General features: G+C 42.5%; 1 protein-coding gene across 1 annotated transcript in view; it reads left to right on the top strand.

Annotated features, from left to right (window-relative positions):
- Positions 1 to 19,521, top strand: part of LOC138605202 (protein kinase C-binding protein NELL1-like) — a 317,647-nt gene that overhangs the window by 109,426 nt on the left and 188,700 nt on the right. Inside the window, exons 6-8 of the mRNA XM_069677358.1 lie at positions 8,774 to 8,846; positions 9,392 to 9,474; positions 18,307 to 18,441. Coding sequence (XP_069533459.1) covers positions 8,774 to 8,846; positions 9,392 to 9,474; positions 18,307 to 18,441 — 291 coding nt within the window. The remainder of the gene's footprint in view (positions 1 to 8,773; positions 8,847 to 9,391; positions 9,475 to 18,306; positions 18,442 to 19,521) is intronic.

Here is a 19,521-nt window from a genome sequence, read left to right on the forward strand (position 1 = left end):
CTGCTGCTGCGCTGACACTGTGTCCTACCAGGAACTATCGCGTAGCATTAGTTAGAACCAATAACTGTATAGATTGACGACGCGTCTCCATCTGCTCGCGCTGTACAAAATGGAAGCCAAAATAACCGCCGTGATAGATGCTGCCATCTTGTGCTAGTGACGTCATGTGGAGCCAAAGTTGTGCAGTAGAGATTGGATGGTGGAGCCGCCGTAGCCACCTCCGCTAACCAAATGACCGAACGTCGTCGCCATATTTCACAGCAGAACAGCTTCTTGTGTTGGTCTGAAGCAGACGTTCACAGGTGTGGAAAGTTCAATGACTGTCGTGATTGTTTCTTCTCCTCTCGCCGATGCTCCTCTGCTCTGCTAATCCGGAACAGATCGGCCTCAGTAGCCGTATTTGTCAACAGAGCTGTCAATCATCATTTTTATAGCATCAAATAATTAATTAGTAATACACTTGTCGGAAAAATGAACACTTGGACGAAAATCAGTATGATAAGAACTAACTATAATGATAGAAACCATGTTTGAGTAACATTTATTTGCCGTGTATTTTGATTTTATAGTTTGACTCATGTCCCATCTGTTAACATGGAGGAGGCGGGCTTTATGACCTATACTGCAGCCAGTCAGCAGGGGGCGATAGAGAGGGTTTGGCTTCACTTTAAGGGAGCTGTCATGTCATCCATCTTTTTATACCCAGTCTTTGGTTAGGACACAGTGACAGCAGCCTTTGTCTGTTGTCCATGTTTAAGAAAACAAGACTTAACACAGCTCAGACTATATTTACATTTTACGTAGCAAAAAATGATTTTATTTTTGTCATGAGTAGTGAAATATCCTTTAAAGTCATTAGATTTAGGGGCAGCAGAAGAGAAGAAGAGACAAAACTTTTTTGTCCAACTTAAAACCACTTCCTCCTTTGTTATTCTCTTCACATCTTCTCACCTGCTCCCCACTTTAACCTGCTAAAGACGAGGGATGAACCGAGCCCACTTATTTCTTATGTTAAAAGAGGCGAAGGGAGCAGAGCTTGTTTCTTAAAATGAGAAAAGAATAAAGAGTTAAAAGAAAAGGGAAAAACAGCCAAGAGCAAGAAGTAACGCAGCAGACGGAGATAGGAGGTGAAATAAAGCAGCAGCTCTAATCTATCCCATTCAGACTCAGGAGTGCTATAATGATAAGAGGAGCTAACTAGGCCTTTAAATAAAACATGGTGAGCCCTCACAGTGGCTTGAGTCGCTCCACGTCCTCGCGCCGCCTCCTCCCGGGAGCCTCTCCAACAGAAGGAGCAACTGTAATAAATTATCTTTATCTAGAATCCATTGTACCAAGGATGCTGAGTCCTCAGGGACACTGCAGGCTCGTTTGGAACTGGTGCTTTTGTGAAACGTTTGGTGATTCATGCACCGAGGGACGGTAGTGAATCTACAGCGGACAGTGATGTAAAGCTTGAACACGTTACATGAGACAACATGATGAAGGAAAAGCCGAACCCGGACATGAGAGATGCACAGCTTAGATCTTTCACTCAGACCGGCTTGTGTCTCCTTTGTTTGCTGGATTTTTAAAATTAGTTTGTTGTGCTTTGTTCATGTCTTTCTCGTTTGACTCCATCTTTCTTGTACCATCTGCAGCATAATCTTCTCCGGTGTGCTCACTCTGTACCAGCCTGTGTGTGTAGAGATACGGCACATTCTGGGGTTAATCTTCCTACTTCGAAAGTAGAATTGGCACAAGCAACACTCGTGGGATGCTAGAACTTTGGTAATGGGCGACATTTAAGTTGTAATGTCGAAGATCTGAGTTTTGTTCTCTTTGGCGGCACCATCGGTGATTGCAGGAGCACACTTCCCAGATATCCAGACAGTGTTGCAGACTGTTTGCCTTCATCTGAGCGTCGAGTTTGTTTCTTTTTCTTTGGATTTTCACTTATTTTTGAAGTTGTATCTGTAGTCATCGATCTTTTCTTTGTTTGTTCAGCCATAGTAGATTACTGTTTACTTGCAAAACACTTGCAGAGAGAGGAAAAGCAGCCGCTTAGCTCCGCCCACCCTCTCTGGCAGACCAACCACTGCTGGCTGATGTATAACGCGTCACTAACTGGGCTTTCATCAGTGGGCCACAGGCTCAGTCACCATTGTGTTACCTCATTCGGCGATAGATAGTGACATGACACATTAAGTGACATGAAAATCTACAAGAATGGACTGTATTAGGGCTTACTTATTATTTAATTCAAATATTTATATGTACATGAAGATAAGATAAGATAGACTTTATTGATCCCCATTGGGGAAAATGCACTTGTTACAGCAGCTCAAAGTAAAGGACAGGGTAAAACAAGGGAAAAGACAGAAAGACAATAAAAATACAAAAATAATATTAATAATAAATATATGCACTATGTACACCTTTCACTTATTGTGGATGCTTACATTTTTGTACAAACAAAATTGCACCATTTTGTATTTGTTTTCTATATTTTTTTATCTGCTTCCTATAATAATTGCTGAATTAATTAAAATTACATTGTAGTCCTTGTATTTCTGATGAAGGGACATTTCTGCGCCTTCATTAGCTCATTGACTAAATTGTGCAGTGTCAAAATATCTTTATAAAGTGCCCCTGTTTAATTTCCTGTTTATCTCCATGTTATGTTGCCTAATGTTCATCGGGGAGACTTGTGCAGTGGTGCATGCCTCCGTTGCCTCCCTTCAGGTCTCACTACAGAAACAACACACAAGAGATTTTGTGTTCAATTTGAGAGCAGACACCACTGACATTTGCAGTGCACGTGGTGTGCTTCATCCCCTTATGTCTGCATGTGCAGACGCTGAAATGATATGGTGGTAACAAGCAGAGGCAAATTATTCTGTCCATCAAAATGTTGTATTGAATGGAATCAGTCCATCTCGGTTAAACGGAGCATAAAGATGTGAATATATATATCATTTTGAGCAGATCATCATCATCATCTCCTTTTTTCGGTCTCTGTCCATCTGCCTTTTGTCCCTCCGCTCTCACACTTGTTAATTAGTGTTGTTGATGCCAGATTAGTCCAGGGAGATGAACTGCAGGTGGAGGTTAAGTCTTCAGAACCTGCTAGAACAGCGAACAGTCATGTTGTGAATGATCAAATTGAGGAAAACGAATCACAGGCTCGAGCTTTACCCAGGATAATAACCCTCTGTCAATGTTGCCTGAGGGCAAAGTGCTGGCCAAACATTCCAGGCCTATTATTGCTGTAATAAACAAGCTAACTGGGCATTATGACTGCAAAAATGTGCACACGAGTGAAGTGGAGGTAATTTTATCTGCAATAATGTGAGTGAACTTGTGATCGTTTGGGGACGCAAAGACACAAATGATACATAAACAGAACATAAGCACTCAACTCACACGCCCACACAAACATATTTACACCACCTGTGAGAACCTCATTGGCTGCATGCATTTCCTTTCACCTTTCAGTTCCATCACTTTAAGCAGCTTTTGTCATCAGAATGAAGACATCTGTTTGCACACATACACAATTTTTGTTTTGCATTTAGTCACTACTACACTTCCATATGTCAGTATTTGAACAGCAAAACATATTTAATTGCTTTGTCTCTATACTCCAGTGCATTGGCTTTGAAAAGAAACAATAATGTTAAAGTGCTGACTCTCTGTTTTACTTTCAATATTTTCATCTTCACTTCAGATAAACAGTGTAGGAACTGTAGCCTGTTTCAATCCCCCAGCGGAGAGCTATTTCTGTGCTCGGAGGAAACACACAATCACCTGGATACAGACTTAACCCTGTGACTGACTAGACAGCCGAACACGGTAAACTGTGTGGCAATAATAACTCTGTTTATCCTAGATCATTCTAAAATTAGGTGATGGCAGAGCTATGTATATATAAGGGGCGTTTAGTCACGTACATTGTGGATGTGAATCACACTAAAAGTCGTAATCTTGAAGATCTCAGTTTCATTCTGTTTGGCAGCACCTATGGTGCTAAACAGTAATTGCGGGAGCACACTTCCCAGATATCCAGACAGTGTTGCATGTGTGATGCCCACGGTTGGCTCCGGCTGTAACTCTTGATTTTCCTCGCTCACGGTCGCTTTCCTTTTTAGACTGTTTGCTTCATCTGAGCGTCGAGTTTGTTTCTTTTTCTTTGGATTTTCACTTATTTTTGAAGTTGTATCTGTAGTCATCCATCTTTTCTTTGTTTGTTCAGCCATAGTAGATTACTGTTTACTCGCAACACTTGCAGAGACCGGAAAAGCGGCCGCTTAGCTCCGCCTACCCTCTCTGGCAGACCAACCACTGCTGGCTGATGGAAAACGCGTCACTAACTGGTCGCTGCTTGTGATTTTTTTCCATGAAAGTCGCACCAGACACCCAGTCTGTGATACTGCAAATGCAAAGGCTTCCATTAGTGGGCCATAGGCTCAATCACCATTGTGTTACCTCATTCGACGACAGATAGAGACTTTGAGACTTTTACTTTAAGGCTGCATAAAACAATGTTTGGCTTACTCAGATTTTCACACAATGTCAGATTTATGCTGAAAAATTATTTCTGTGAGATTAAGTCCTTGTCCATACATCTATAAATATGTAAAATATATATTTCCTCTACATTTTGCCTCCTTGCCCACATGAACAGTTTAAGTTCAATAAAACTAAGAACTTTGAAAGCAATTTCTCAGGAGATGCCTCTCTTCATTGTTTGTTATCTCTGATACAGATATACTCCAGTATCTGTATCAGTTTGGGCAAAAAGGCAAAAGAAAAATAAGCTCACTATGCTTTAGATACTCTTTGGTGTTAGTCGTATCGTTGACCACAAACTGGTCTGGCATGCTGGTGTGAACCTTTGAAATGATGTGCTCCACTGTGGACAAAGTTTAGCTTGTGTGGACAGAATATTTATTTTAAACAGAGTAAAATACTCATTTAAAGAAGACACGAGGACAAGGCCCGAATAATAAGACTGTTTGATCAACTGTCATATGACAAGATGTCCTGTTATTGTAAAAAGAAAGCTTTAAAAAAATCAGCACCATAGACAGCTCCCATGGACAAACAATATAAAATGTGTCACTGTTCTAAATGCACTGTATATAACTTGAAATGCAGCTGTGTAATGTGACTTGTCTTACCATGGCAGCACAGACATTATTCTTGAAAAGTGCTATTCAAACACCTCCGCTATAGGCTCAGGCAGAGGCATGAAACAAAAGTGTGCACGTTTCTGTGTGTGTGTGTTTGTGACAGAGATACAGAGATGGAGAGAGACGTGGGAGAGATTTTATGACTTCAGCTGGAATTACCCGCTGATCATTGACAGTGATGTGTGGTCAGGACCCCTATATTACACCACCGGGACAGACATCTGTGATCTACACCTTCATTTTCATTCTGAGTGACACTGACAATCTCTTCTTCACCATCCACTGCTCACACAGCCTCTCCCTCTGAGTGTGTATGTGTGTGTGTGTGGGGGGGGGGGTAAGTGTGTTTGTTCTCAATCTGTGCTGTGAGCCTGTTTGCCTCAAGGTTCCCTCTCTCTGAGTGTCTCCGTGTGAAATGGAGGCAGGTGTTGCTTGCATCCAGGCTAGCCAAATGCACTGTAAATGGATTTCTCCTACACGCAAGGCAGAGAGGAGTTGAAGCCCACTGAGCTAGAGGAGGTGAATTCTAATGTCCTTCCAGCATGTTTTCAGGAGCCACTTTGAAGGAATGGAGAAATTATATTACCCCCCCGTGTGTGCGTGTGCGTGTGTGTGTGTGTGTGTGTGTGTGTGTGTGTGTGTGTGCGCGTGTGTGTGTGTGTGTGTGTGTGTTTGGTGTGTGGGCACCCCAGTGTTTTACAAGTTTGGTTTTCCATTAGAGAGGCTGCGTTTTTTCTGAGATTGTTCTCCGTGGTCATGATGGAGCCTCTATTTACCAGCCCTGCACCTCAGGAGATAGCCTGTCATTCAGAGTGATTGACAGCCTGTTTAAGGAGAGAACTATATCAGTTACAGGACATTTACTCCTGCCTATGTATGAAGTGAGTTTGCTCCACTTCAGTTAGGAGTGGGTGCAGTATGCATAGTAGAGTACACGGTTATTTTTTTGTATGTGCTATGGTGGTTTTGCAAACTACCTTTTAAGGTGTTCCTCAAGGTTCGGTGCTTGGCCCCCTCCTCTTCATCCTCTACATGCTTCCCCTTGGTTACATCATCCGCCTTTCACGGCTTTCATTTCCACTGCTATGTTGACGACACACAGCTCTACATCTCCACCACTGCTGCCACACACTCCACCTTCACAAACTGCCTCACAGACATAAAAAACTGGATGCATGTAAATTTTCAACTCAACAGCAACAAATCTGAAATCCTTATCATCGGCCCCAAATCACTCACCTCATCCTGCCCCCACTTGTCCCTCTGCATTGATGGCCTCACTGTTTCTGCTTCCACACACGTCCGTAACCTTGGTGTCATCTTTGATCAATCCCTTTCATTTGAACTTAATGCCAACCACATCTCAAAAACTGCCTTTTTCCATCTAAAAATTTCATAACCAGCGGAAAACTCTTCAAATTTTTTTTATAAAGCTTCTTTAAATTTAAGATAAAACAACTTCTTTAATATTTTTAACAATAGTTGTGGCATGGCTCCACAGATGGCAATGTCAGTCTGTCAGCTGGTCTACAAAATGTATCTCAACAACTTCCATCTGGATTGCAATAAAACTTGGTATAGATATTTATGATGCCAATACGACGAATCTTCGACCAACACTTCCAGCTAGTTTTTCCACTTATCCTGTGAACTGGATCAATACGACATTTTCACAAGGTGTAACCTATAACTTTAGGGATCATCTGACTCTATCTGCTGTAGTGCTTTAGTGCTACGAGCTTGTGTCACCATATGAACACACAGCACCACGAATCTTCAGCTTGAGGCGTATACAGTAGATACAGTATGTATATATGTATTTCATGTTGCAAATGGTTACATCAGCCCTGAGCAACAGGTTTTTTGGAGGCGTTACTTAGGGTTAATGAGCTCTTATAGTCTGTCTGGCAGAATAGCCGCACTGTTGATGTGTGTAGAGGGTGTGCGGGGTCACTTTGTAGCAGCCTGATCTGGTTTACACATGATTTAATGAAGGTAAACACAGTAACCAGTGATGTGTAATAGCACTGTGCTCCGGTTTGACTTAGAGGCTGCAGATTTATAAGCATACGTACATGTCCTGATACCTCAAGATGGATGCAGACATTTATCGTGCTGCAGGATAAACTTCTCAGAAAGCACAAACTGTTACTAATTACTAATTTGAATAAATAATGCAGACTATTTTATCAGCCTTACTGCTTTAAAAGGTATTGTTGATGCTAATCTAAAAGCATCGCCTGGTTTATTTATATTTTAAGCATTGTTACCTCTTACCTTAAATTACAAGTGGCAGCTGAGTGACATTTTGCCATAAACGACAAGTGGCAGCTGAGTGACATTTTGCCATAAACGACATAGCTGTCAATCCAGTTCCTGATCCACGTGTCAGTGAACATGCTGCATCATGTTGCTTGCTTAAAAAAACCTGCAGCATCTCTCCTATCACAATCTTTCGCTCTCTTTTGGCTGTAGTTCACTCGCTCGCTGTATGTTGGGAGACGTGTTAGACGTCTATTCTCAGATCAACATCTCAGACACAATTTCTACTATAACGGCTGCTTTTGCGCTCACTCACTCGAACCTCAAACTTGTTTTTGTCTTTTCCCACACAATGCTAATCTCTATTTACAGATTCTACAGAGAAATGTACAATCTGATGTGGATTTTAGGGATGGCAAGTGTTCTGGTTTCCATTTGTAGTACACTTGTAGTTCGTGTAATATCACGTATCAGCAGGCTGCGGCTTATGCAGGAAAAACTGTCCGTGTGGAGAGCAAAAGCAGGCGGAACGTAATGTGCCGCAATCACATCCAGGCTCCCATCAGTGTCATCTGAGGATGATTTAGTTTCTTATTAATCTCTATAAACAGACATCTGCATGCTAACAGCTAACAATCTGTTCTAGATCTAAAATTCAAACTGAGACAAATTCCCTTCACACTGTGTCACGAAAGCCACTCAGCGTTTAGATTTCATTTTAGACAGGGCATATACCATTATTTTACTACGCTTACATAAAACATTCCAGAGCCACTTGTGTAAGCAACTCACATCTCAGGTCAGATACAACAGCCGTTCAAGTCAGTCACAAGAAGATCGTTTCTTTTTCGGCTTCATCCCGCTGAAGTAAGCCGGAGTGCAGCCTCTGTGTGACTTACTGGTTACAGTGAAACTGAGACTCAGCACAAACAGGTGAAAGGGCGCTCCTCTGGGATTAATGAAGAAATGACAGCGTTTATTTTGCAGACATATCTGGAGGGGAGAATTTCACTACACTTTTGATCTAAACTCAAGTTACTAACTGGACTGTAAACAATGCAGCGCACAGAAAAGGAAGTCTTGACTGGAAGTCGTTCATCGCAAATCGCTGACTAAACGGGACACGCCCAACATGTTCACTGTTTGTGAGGCTGTATCTTCTTAAACGACGGCCGATGGGTTCAAAGATTGACACAAAGCAAACCGTGCTTGGCACCAAAGAAGCCAAAAACCAATCAGAACAGACAGAGCTTGGAACGTCAGATTGAAAGTGCCATGATTGTGCCCGTTAATGTCTCTGTGTGTCTCTCCCTTGCACCCCTCCCTCTGTGTTGCAGGGCATCATCCAGGACGTGAAGCTGATTTTCGCTCCCAACGGCTACATTACACAGTGCCCTAACCTTAACCGCAGTAAGTATCATGATGGCAAAGACATTCAAAGTGTCCTCCACATGCTCAGAGAGGAACAGGGAAGAGAGGAGTGCTCTCCATTACTGTCTGCCTTTATAAAGACTGTAAAGAGCTTTGTGTCAGGTGACAGTGACCTCTCCTCGGTGATCACAAACAAAGCCTCCCTACATTGTTTCTTCTCCCTCCTCTCCACCGCTCTGTGCTTTGCTGTAATTCAGATTCAGCGCAGCCTCCTGTCTCCACATCTCGTGTCTCTATCTGTTTACTGTCAAACAGATTAAGATACGAAACCACAGCTGTGCCACTGTCTCTGCCTCTGATCAATAAGGCATGTAATCACACCTTGTCGCTTTATTATTGATACTAACCTCAGCTACCAGCCTAAGACAAAGAGCAAACACATGCGGGAGGCTTCCCTTTTGTTTGTAGCTGGCTGCCATGAGCCATGTCCAAATAATCAGGCTACTACCTCCTGTCTAAACATTCCCCTCTTGTTCCTCTTCTTCTTTTCTTCTTTGTTTTGGTGCTTCCTTTCCTCCGTCGAGCCTGCCCGACCTGCAGCGATTTCCTGAGCCTGGTGCAAGGCATCATGGACCTTCAGGAGCTGCTGGCAAAGATGACTCTGAAGGTAAGAACAAGGAACGACCTTCAACAGAGAAAACTAAAACTACCAAATTATTTAGGAACATGTATGATGTACTGTTTGTTTAGAAGACTTTACAGATAATAAATAACACTGAATATGCAAAATATCCACTTATACTCGTCCCAGTTGAGCCTGACAAACAAATAAATACATCAATGAAAAGGAATAAATAACTTCCTTCTCCGCTAAAGCCAGAGACGACAGAATCCTGTGATTCTTTCGCTGCCTTCATCGGAGCTCATTGTTCTTTCTCCTCTGAAGTCGGTATCTCATTTGTATTTAATTTCACCAGGATGCTGCCCGAAAAAGACGCAAGTAATTGTTGGGAAACAAAAACAAAAAGCACCTTAATCTGTCTTTAGAGAAATGATTATTCTGTCAGTCAATATTGAGTGAGGATTAAAAAGGTTTCAGAAGACTTTAAAAAACACACAAAGGACGTTAATGTGCTTCTAAGAAGATACTCCAAACAGACGATTGTTTGGTCAATGAAGGTCTCGTTATTTGTTTTTGATGGATTTGTTTTTGCACTTTGCAATTTCTCAGGATTAGTGTAATGAAACTATTTTCACTTTGAATTTCCGTTTGCTTTATAAGAATAGAGGGAATTATGAACCAATCAGGATCCACATACTCGCCTGTGTTGGATCTTTTTCAGCATTTTACATGGTCCTCATCTGCTGATTAACTTTGCTCCCTTGCCAAGGAACTGTGAGCGAAAAAGTTATTTTCCTTTTTTCAAAAGAGGATTAGATTTTGGCGCCGGTTTAGCTCAGCGGTTAAATCGGCCTCCTATGTACAGAGGCAGCCCCCATTCTCTCTTCCCCTGTGACCAACACTTTCCACTGTCCTCGTTATCAAGAAAGGCCAAAAAAATATCTAAAAAAAAAAAGAGGATTACATTTTGCTGTTTAACCTTAAATTTGTAAGTTTAATTCTCTTTAGCGGCACCTATGGTGATAAACAGTAATTGCGGGAGCATGCTTCCCAGATATCCAGACAGTGTTGCATGTGTGACGTCCACGGTTGGCTCCGGTTGTAACTCTTGATTTTCCTTTTTAGACCGTTTGCCTTCATCTGAGCGTCCAATTTGTTTCTTTTTCTCTGGATTTTCACTTATTTTTGAAGTTGTATCTGTAGTCATCGATCTTTTCTTTGTTTGTTCAGCCATAGTAGATTACTGTTTACTCGCAACACTTGCAGAGAGTGGAAAAGCAGCCGCTTAGCTCCGCCTACCCTCTCTGGCAGACCAACCACTGCTGGCTGATGAAAAACACATCACTAACTGGGCGCCGCTTGTGATTTTTTTCAGCGAAAGTCGCACCAGACACCCAGTCTGTGATACTGCAAATGTAAAGACTTTCATCAGTGGGCCATAGGCTCAATCACCGTTGTGTTACCTCATTCGCTGATAGATAGAGACTTAACAGACATTTATTTAAATGAAAATCTTCAAGATTATTCTTAAACCCTCAGGTTTAGATATGTTGTGTCATTAGTACTCCGGAGAGCTGGAAGGAAGCTGGGAAGTATCAAACGAGCTTGTGTCATATAACTTTAATCAGAAAGTGTTTACTATGCTAACCTCAGGCTTCAGATTCATGTGGTCTTAAAAAAGGAAAAAATGTTGCCTATTTTCATTCATTTATTTAAAACTGCACTATGAGTGTATTTAAATATGGGCTATGCCATTCTACTCTGTCAAATTTCCTCAGAGCCTCAGAGGGAGCCACACAAAACAATTCCAGTCAATCAGCAACAGGTAGTGTTCCTACACTGAACTCGACCTCTAGCGGCTACACTCCTAGCGGCTACACTTGCCCACTTCCTCACCGACAAGGAGCAAATTTACACCATGAAAGCATAAAAACAGCTTTTATTGAGGTTTACTTACTTATTCTCAGGCAGCAGGCGCTCTAGATTCAGCCAGGTTGCTTGTTTTTAGCGATTAGCTTGGAGACGTTCTTCTGGAAACGTCTTTGAATTTGGTGGGCGGAGTCCAAAGATGCACTTTAGGGAGGAGTCTATTTGATTGGCTTTTGAGTTCTTTTTTTCCAGAATTGCATATCCTGACTTTAAGTAGGATTTTCCCCCAAAAAATAAACTATAGACTTTTACAAATATAACATAAATCACCACTTACGCTGTTGTGGTTCCCTGAGCCAATCACAGCGTGTAGGTGAGTGTGGGAGTGGTTCAAATCAGCAACTGGGCCCCATTCAGACCGGCGAACATGGTGAAAGAGCGATGCAGAGTTAGCCTTCTTTCTGTTGGACAGGTAGGTGCAACCGGCGGTTGGCATCCTAGCACAAAGCTAACCGTGATGCTGTCGGTGTTAGCTCGGGAGCTCGAGAGTGAGAGTGAGCTTCTGGTGACGAAGAGCCCAGGAGGAGGGGCCCAGTTTGAATGTGTTGTTGACAAAATGCAAGAAAAAATCCTACTTATTATACCTTTAACTCAGAAATATGTTCATAATTATCCTACCTAAATAGTGTCCTTCATTTGTTTTAAAATTATTATTGGCATGTCTCTGATAGTGGCTTCCATTTATGTCATTCAGCATTGGGTTGGTATAACTGCTGTATATCTCTTGTTAAAATTAATTAGCCCTTCTGCTGGTGTCATTTTTAATGCTATGGGCTTGTGAATGCTTCTCTCACACACAGCAGGCAGATACATTCAGGGTTCAGAGAGGTGTCAGGAAATGGCGACTGCGTTGTGACAACAGGAGGCTGACAGGCGCTGTGCATTCTGCCCTGGAGCCATGTGGGAGAGCTTAAACTATTTATAAGACCAAACATCTGCATAACTGTGTGAGAGTGTGTGATTTAGTGTGTGCCTCTGTGTGCATGAATGAGAGCTATCAGGTGGGAGTGAATGAAGCAAGGACATCTCAGCGGGCGGGCGAGCTATGGAATCATTTTCAGTGTAAATAAGGGTGAAATGAAGAACATTACCCTACCGCTGTGTCAACGCCTCCTCTCTCACATGAGCACACCTCGACCTATCGACACCTGACCTCATTGCTCATACGAGCAGCGGCGGGGAGGATGCAGTCAACTCTGTCGCTAAATGGCCTCTCCACCGTCATGCTGCAGAGAATAGAGAGATTCAGCAGGAGGTGAATAATCAGCGGGTCCTGGTGGAGTGTCAAGGCGAGGTGAAATGACAATAAGCTCACCTGTGTGTGGATTAGCTTGGCAGCATTTGCATGTATTACCTGTGTGTGTGAGAGGAAGCGCAAAGTGAGTCCAAAAACACACAGTATTATTAAAATAGCTCAACACCACTGTTTTTCTGATACCATAACATCAATACATACTTATCATATGTTTCCTATTTAAAGGTTAAAAGCGCCTACCTGTAACCTCTACCTAAGTAGTGTAGTTTTCAGCTAACAACTGGTTTTCAGATTTCTGCCCAGGTTAATTTTGGTTGTGTTGCTCACAGCAACACCTCCCTCTAGAATCAGTGTCCCTGTTTCTCTGACCATCCGCCATTAGTTTAAACAATTTTCTTGGCAAGAATAGGCAAGATACTAAGTACAACAGCACGACCTAAAAGGGCCAGTTCGACAACCAATCTCAGTCCTATCATGCTATTATGGGGAGCTAATGCCGTTATGGTAGGGGAAAAAAGGCTCTGTGCCTTTGGAGGACACTATCCTGCTCTCAAATGGGCCCTGGAAAACAGGGAGTTTGCTAAACTACACTTCCTCAATCTAGGACACCCGCGTCCGATGTCTGCAGTGTTTAGTAGAAAAAAACACATACTATAAAATGTAATCATTTGTTTCGTGAGGTGCCTTGAAACGCTGCCTGCTCTCCTGTTTTCCCTCCCAGACATTCCTCATTTATAACTGAGTCATGTGTCGTTCAAAATCGTCAGGTTTGAAATGTAGTCTGCAGACCCGAAGATTTTTTAGACGAGCCACCGGTATATTCTGGTCGTATTTCAGATTCTGTACCGCTCTGAGCTGTTGCCTGCATGTCCTTGACTGGAAAACGGTAGTATTTCACTCCAGCGTCTCTCGCTGAGCCGTTCCTTTCAGAGGGAGGGGCGCAATGCACGCTGGGTGTTGTAGGAATGTAGAATGGGCGAAACCGCAAGCTGTTTGTACAACTTTCTCCACAGCTATGGCGCCAATTTCAAATATTATTGCTTCTATCCATTGCAGAGAACACCAGCTTTGACTGACAGTCCCTCTTTCCAGGGGCCAATTGCTCCTTTAAGTGTGATATTGCTTTTAGACAAAAGTTCTACAACTGGCATATCGCAATAAACATAAGCAGCCACGTAATGGAGCGATGCCTGTGAGCTAGTTCAGGCAGGCAGGCAACTCAAGCGGCACTGATTTCACACTTGACATGCATCGCTCTCCACAATCACCCGGCAAAAACTGCCCTGCACCAGTACTTCGCTCATGCTTTCAGCCTCAACACCACCACCCCAGTATCCGCCTGCAGGCTCCTGTTGTTTTATAGTTTTAGATATAGTTTTGGTGTATAGTTTGGTAAAACAAAAAAAATATCTGGAGAGCTTGAACTATCTTCTGGGCCCCTGAAATGTTAATTCCCTGGCATGTTTCATTCCCCCTGTTCATCTCTAAAGACTCCAAAGCTTGAGGATATTTCTCTCTTCTCTCTCTCCAAAGCCGACTGAGAAAATATCTTTAAATCCCATTGCATTATTTCAAAAATGAATCATCTCAGAGGCTGTTCTCTAGGTTAATGTAGGGTTTGGAGATACATGGTGCTCACATCAGCTTTAAGTAAGCCACTAATGTACGCTTTGCTTAGGATAACTCTCTGAAAAAAGGATGCATAACTCGTTAAAAATTCTCCTCCATTGCTGCTGCGGTGGATTCCCTTGCGTGTCAGCCTTGAAAGCAGCTTTAAGTCCACCAGTGTTCGTAACAGAGGACTCCATGTGTCAGCTATGCAAATATTTATCATTACTTCAGGAAAGCTGGTTTGATCGCCTAAATAAGCTCCCGCTGTGCTCACAGTAGTTAATCCAGGGGGGCTCATTTCTTTCCTCTCTTTGGGTTGGACTCTGGGACAAGCTCTTGCAGGTTTACACTATTTGGTGGTATTTCCCCAGATGTACACAGAAGTATTTATTGAAGCAAGGTCAAGAAGAAATCATTTGATCAATACACTTTTTTTACGCCCCACCCTGAGGCGGCCCTATGGGGCTAACAACCATCCACAATTTGATCCAGAAGAACCACGTGTAACACCTTAAACACTTTAGCACATGGGATTTATTAAAGGACAATCAAACAACCAAATCGTTAAAGTCGAGGTGAAATGAAAAATGTCATTTTAATCCTTTTAGATCACATCCCCGGTAATATTGTGCATCTATTTGACAATATAGGTTAAAAAAAATACAGAAAATCAATTTCTTCGTATTCTTATATCAAAATCCGATCATTTTTTCTTTCGGTAAAACTGAATTTCACGCGTGCTTACGTAAGTTACCACAAAACAATTTCAACCAATCAAGCTGCAACATTTAGCCGCAGAGCACCAAGAACGCTCGGTCAGTTAGCTAGCTACTGCGCTGTGGAGAACGTCTGTCTACGCCCACTTCTCAGCAATCAAATCAAATCCCTCTGATGATATGTCCCGCCTGCACGTCCTGTTTCACTCGGAAATACGTCACGATACGGAAGCTAGATACTCTCGAAATGCCGCTTCAGCTCGACTTTAAGTGAAGACCAACAAAATCAACAAAACACAACAACACAAAATCCCTGCTGAGAGGCAGAACCACAGCAGTCTCCACTCCAGAAGCCTCTCTCCTGTGACTGGGGGTTTAAAGCATCTACGACCAGGTGAACCTCCTTGTGCAATCACCTGGGAAGAGCTGGGAAGACGCAACAGAAGGGGAAAAGGGACACACATAGCAGGGAACACATACAGACGTAAACACGGTGTTCTGCCACTCAGTTCTGAAAGTGTCCGCCCTGGAAAGTAATATTCAACCCAGCACTATGTGTAGAGAGACTATAGATGTCCAAATAAGGTTTTTTCCGTTATCAGGCTGGAGATGAAGATTTTATTGGATATTGGATTTCAAAACAAAGAAACAACGTTGAACTCAGTCACTTGCGCTCACGGGAATGCATATCGGATATTGTTCCATTCAGTGAGACTTGCTTCTGTCTTGTTCAGGTCAGCCTCGTTGCACTGTTTCTGCTGTTAGCCCATTGGGTATAAATCCAGTTTGAGACACATGTTGGAAAATGCCAGATAAGTATGTTTGTCGTGTGGACGCCAAGATGAAAAGGACAAAATCCCACATTTCTGCGGCTTGGAAAGTGGGTTGTCATCATTCATGTCATGATTTTTTTGTTTCCCCTGCTCTCAGGATTTTGTGTTCCTCGTGACAGTGTTGAATCCTCACGTTCCTTCATGGCATATGTTTTCCCATATTAAAGCAGACTTTAGAAGGCTTTGAGAGAATCTCCTCCCCTTGTTTGGATCCGGAAACATCTCTTACATTTTAAGATGCACTGATCTGTTAAGCCCGCAACATTTTTGGAGTCTCACTGTGTTTTTGTTCCATTGTTACGGCTAAAATATGATAATTACTTCATGGCAGACATCCCAGACCTCTTTTGCAAACAAAATCTGATGAATCGCTCATTGGTCCAGGACTCTGGTCCCCAGAATCTCATGGAAATTCACTCATACATGTTTGACACGTCCCTCAGACATTCAGGCAAACAAAAAAAAGATGAAAGGTAATGAATGTATTCTGTCCTCAGCTGTTTTAATATTATTTCACTCACGCCTCCCTGCCTCATGTATCAACCATAGGAGCTACATGCCTATTAGCCTCTGACTCCTTTGTGCCATTTGATGCTCAAGTTGCACAGGAAAGGTATTCCACTGTGGTGCCTGGAGGCAGCCTCGCAGCCTTTGAAAATGCATTTCAAACATTTTGTTTTGGGCTTTGACAGGACACGTCTTTAGCACTCACAGCTCACACAGCTATCCAGCAGCCAACCGGGACTCCTCTAAATGAAGCAAAAAGCCTCGGTGACATCCAGCATTTTTCTTTCACACTCAGAAGCCTCGATCATTCCGCGTAGAGTCCTCTCTCTCTGACACTGCAGCCGGGGCCGGTCTCAGAGGAGCAGAGCGGGCAGAGGCAGAGTGGCAGAGCGGCCTCGAGTGTCTTCAGAGGACCTACAATTTCTGAACTGACCTACGCTGCCCAGATCAATGGGACCTTTTGGAATTCTCCCACCTTTATAACAGCGCCCTGATTGCTCATATGCGGGTCAGGCGGTACTTGTATCTCACAGATATATGAAGTGATAAGTGAATTGCTGTTTGTGTGAGACCAGCCAGCTCCTACTCAATGCAGTATGTGAGCTGTGATGGATACAGAGGGCCGTTTGCAAAGAAAAAGAACCTCTTTCAACAAGCGTGAACATTATAGATAAATCTTATATGGAACCTTGATGGATCATTTTCAACGGTAAAACTACAGAAAAAATGTACAATTTATTATTGATTTACATGGAACTGTATGTGGTTACTTTGAGGGATAACATGTACATATAACTTAGTTTCTGTGACAGTTAGCTCAAAACATTTACTATTATCTGCCCCTTTTTTTGATCTGCGAGGTGACAGATTGTTGACAATTTCATGAATCCTTCCATCACCTCGTTGGATAACCCCACTATGTGCGATCAATTGTACCAAAACAATACAGAAAAATACATTTTAACTCGGATACTATTATAGTTATAATCTCGAAGTTCTCAGTTTCCTTCTCTTTGGCGACACCAATGGTGATAAACGGTAATTACAGAGCACACTTCCCAGATATCCAGACAGTGTTGCATGTGTGACGTCCACGGTTGGCTCCGGTTGTAACTCCATTGTGTTACCTCATTCGGCGATAGATAGAGACTTAACAGACATTTATTTACATGAAAATCTTCATTTATTACTTTAAATTGAACTTGATTTAAAATGATTGAACCAAATTTTATGCAGACTCCTTCTTATCTGCACAAATTTGATGAAAGGAAAGTAGAAGAATAGTTAAAATCCCTCCTTAAAAACAGAACTGGCCAGATTGAAGGCCCTTGATAAAATGATCACTAACAAAACAACATCAAGGTTATGTCTCTGTGCAAATGCATTTGATATATTGTTGCAAAAGGGTCCTCTTCTGAGGCTCATGGCAGACTTTTTGCACCTTAGAAATCCAAAACCATCATAAAAGTGAGTCTGGTTTGGAGAGAAATGCACTGCTGCAAACATATTTAATCCTTTTTAATACAATAAAATGTCACACCTTCTGCTTCAGAAAACATGTTTCTTACATAACATATTTTGCACAACAAATTAGCTGCTTATAAACAGAGACCAGGCTTTTCAATCCTGATTGAAAGTTAATCCTAATTGGTGCAACCAGCTCTCTGTGACCCTCAGTGCCTCGTGACACTTTAGTCAGTCAGCGATGCATCACTTCTGACAACCGTGGAGAGTGTAGAGCATGAAATAAGCCGAAGAAGAAGAAGAGGAGATCAGTGTGTAGGGATAAAAGAGGGGTGAGGCAGGATGGGGGCTGTCAGTCCTGTCTGTCATTTCTCAGTAGATTATAGCCTGAGGTCTGGAGCCTGAGCTGAATGATGATCTCTTCATATTCTATGTGCCCTTCTAATGAGCTACTCCCAGCGGAGCAGCCGATCAGGGCATGCCAGGGGGCGGGGTTAACCTGTGCCACATTCAGACTTTTGATTTAGCTTTGTGACTCTGCTGATTCTGTGCTTGTCCTCAGCTGAACTACGCCGAGTCCAGGCTGACCCAGCTGGAGGGCTGTCACTGTGAGAGGACCTGCAGCGCCAACGGCCTCGTCTACAGGGATAAGGAGCTGTGGGTGGAGCCTGAGAACTGCAGGAACTGCGCGTGTAAGGTGAGTTTCACCATCCTGCTCACTATTACAGGGTGAGGCACCACCTTTTAACTTAAACTGTCAGAGGAACCTCCATCACATCCAGTACTTTAATCTGGTTTTGAGCCCTGAAAGTGTTTCCTGCAAACAGGTGAAAAAATACAGAAGAGTATAAAATGAGACAAACAAGTTTGTTTTGGGGGTTTTTTTAGAAGAAAACTTTAAATGTCAAGAATAAAGTTGAACGTACAGTTTAAGGGCCGGGCAAAAGAACAAGTTTACAATTTTAGAATAAAGTTGAGGAGGAAAATGATTATTATTATCCGTCCATTATCTATGCTGCTTATCCTGTTCAGGGTCACAGGGGGGCTGGAGCCTATCCCAGCTGTCATAGGGACAGACAACATTTCACGTTCACATTCACACCCACAGGCAATTTCAGAGTCACCAATGAACCTAACGAGCATGTCTTAAGACTGTGGGGGGAAGCCGGAGTACCCTGAGGGAACCCACGCATGCACGTGGAGAACATGCAAACTCCGCGCAGAAAGGCCTCCTACATCCGAACCAGGACTTGAACTAGGAACCTTAGCGCTAACCACTGCAGCACCCTGTAGCCAAATTATTATTATTATTATATTTTAGCATTTATCACTTTTAGAATGAAGTGGAAATGTTAGGAATAAGGTCAAAATGTCAAACTTTCAATTGGTGGCAGGTTTTACTTTTTTCTTTTTTTGGTCAAAAGTCAAAATCATGAGAAAAATATTAAAAATTGAACAGAAAAAATAAAAAAATCGGATTTTTTTGGCAAAGCAGCTTCAACTTCAAGAAATAAGTTCCAACTGGTTCATAATACAAGTCAACTTTTGTAAATGTGTGTCAGAAAAGGGGAACAACTTCCTCCTCTTCCTCCCCTGTCGACATCAGAGTTCATGTGACCCCTTGGGCCTCTTTTTATGTAAAGCAGCCTGAAGAATGTTGGAATAATCTTACGGGGAATCCACACAGTATTGTTGACACACGTGTGCCGGGACAGAACTGCTCCAATGTTATGCAATGCTGAAATCTCCACCAGCCGTGTATGCTTTTCGGGAGGCG

The sequence above is a fragment of the Semicossyphus pulcher genome, unplaced genomic scaffold (assembly GCF_022749685.1).
Source record: "Semicossyphus pulcher isolate SPU_LCO1_2020_fin unplaced genomic scaffold, fSemPul1.0.p SCAF_1, whole genome shotgun sequence".
Classification (NCBI taxonomy): Eukaryota; Metazoa; Chordata; class Actinopteri; order Labriformes; family Labridae; genus Semicossyphus; species Semicossyphus pulcher.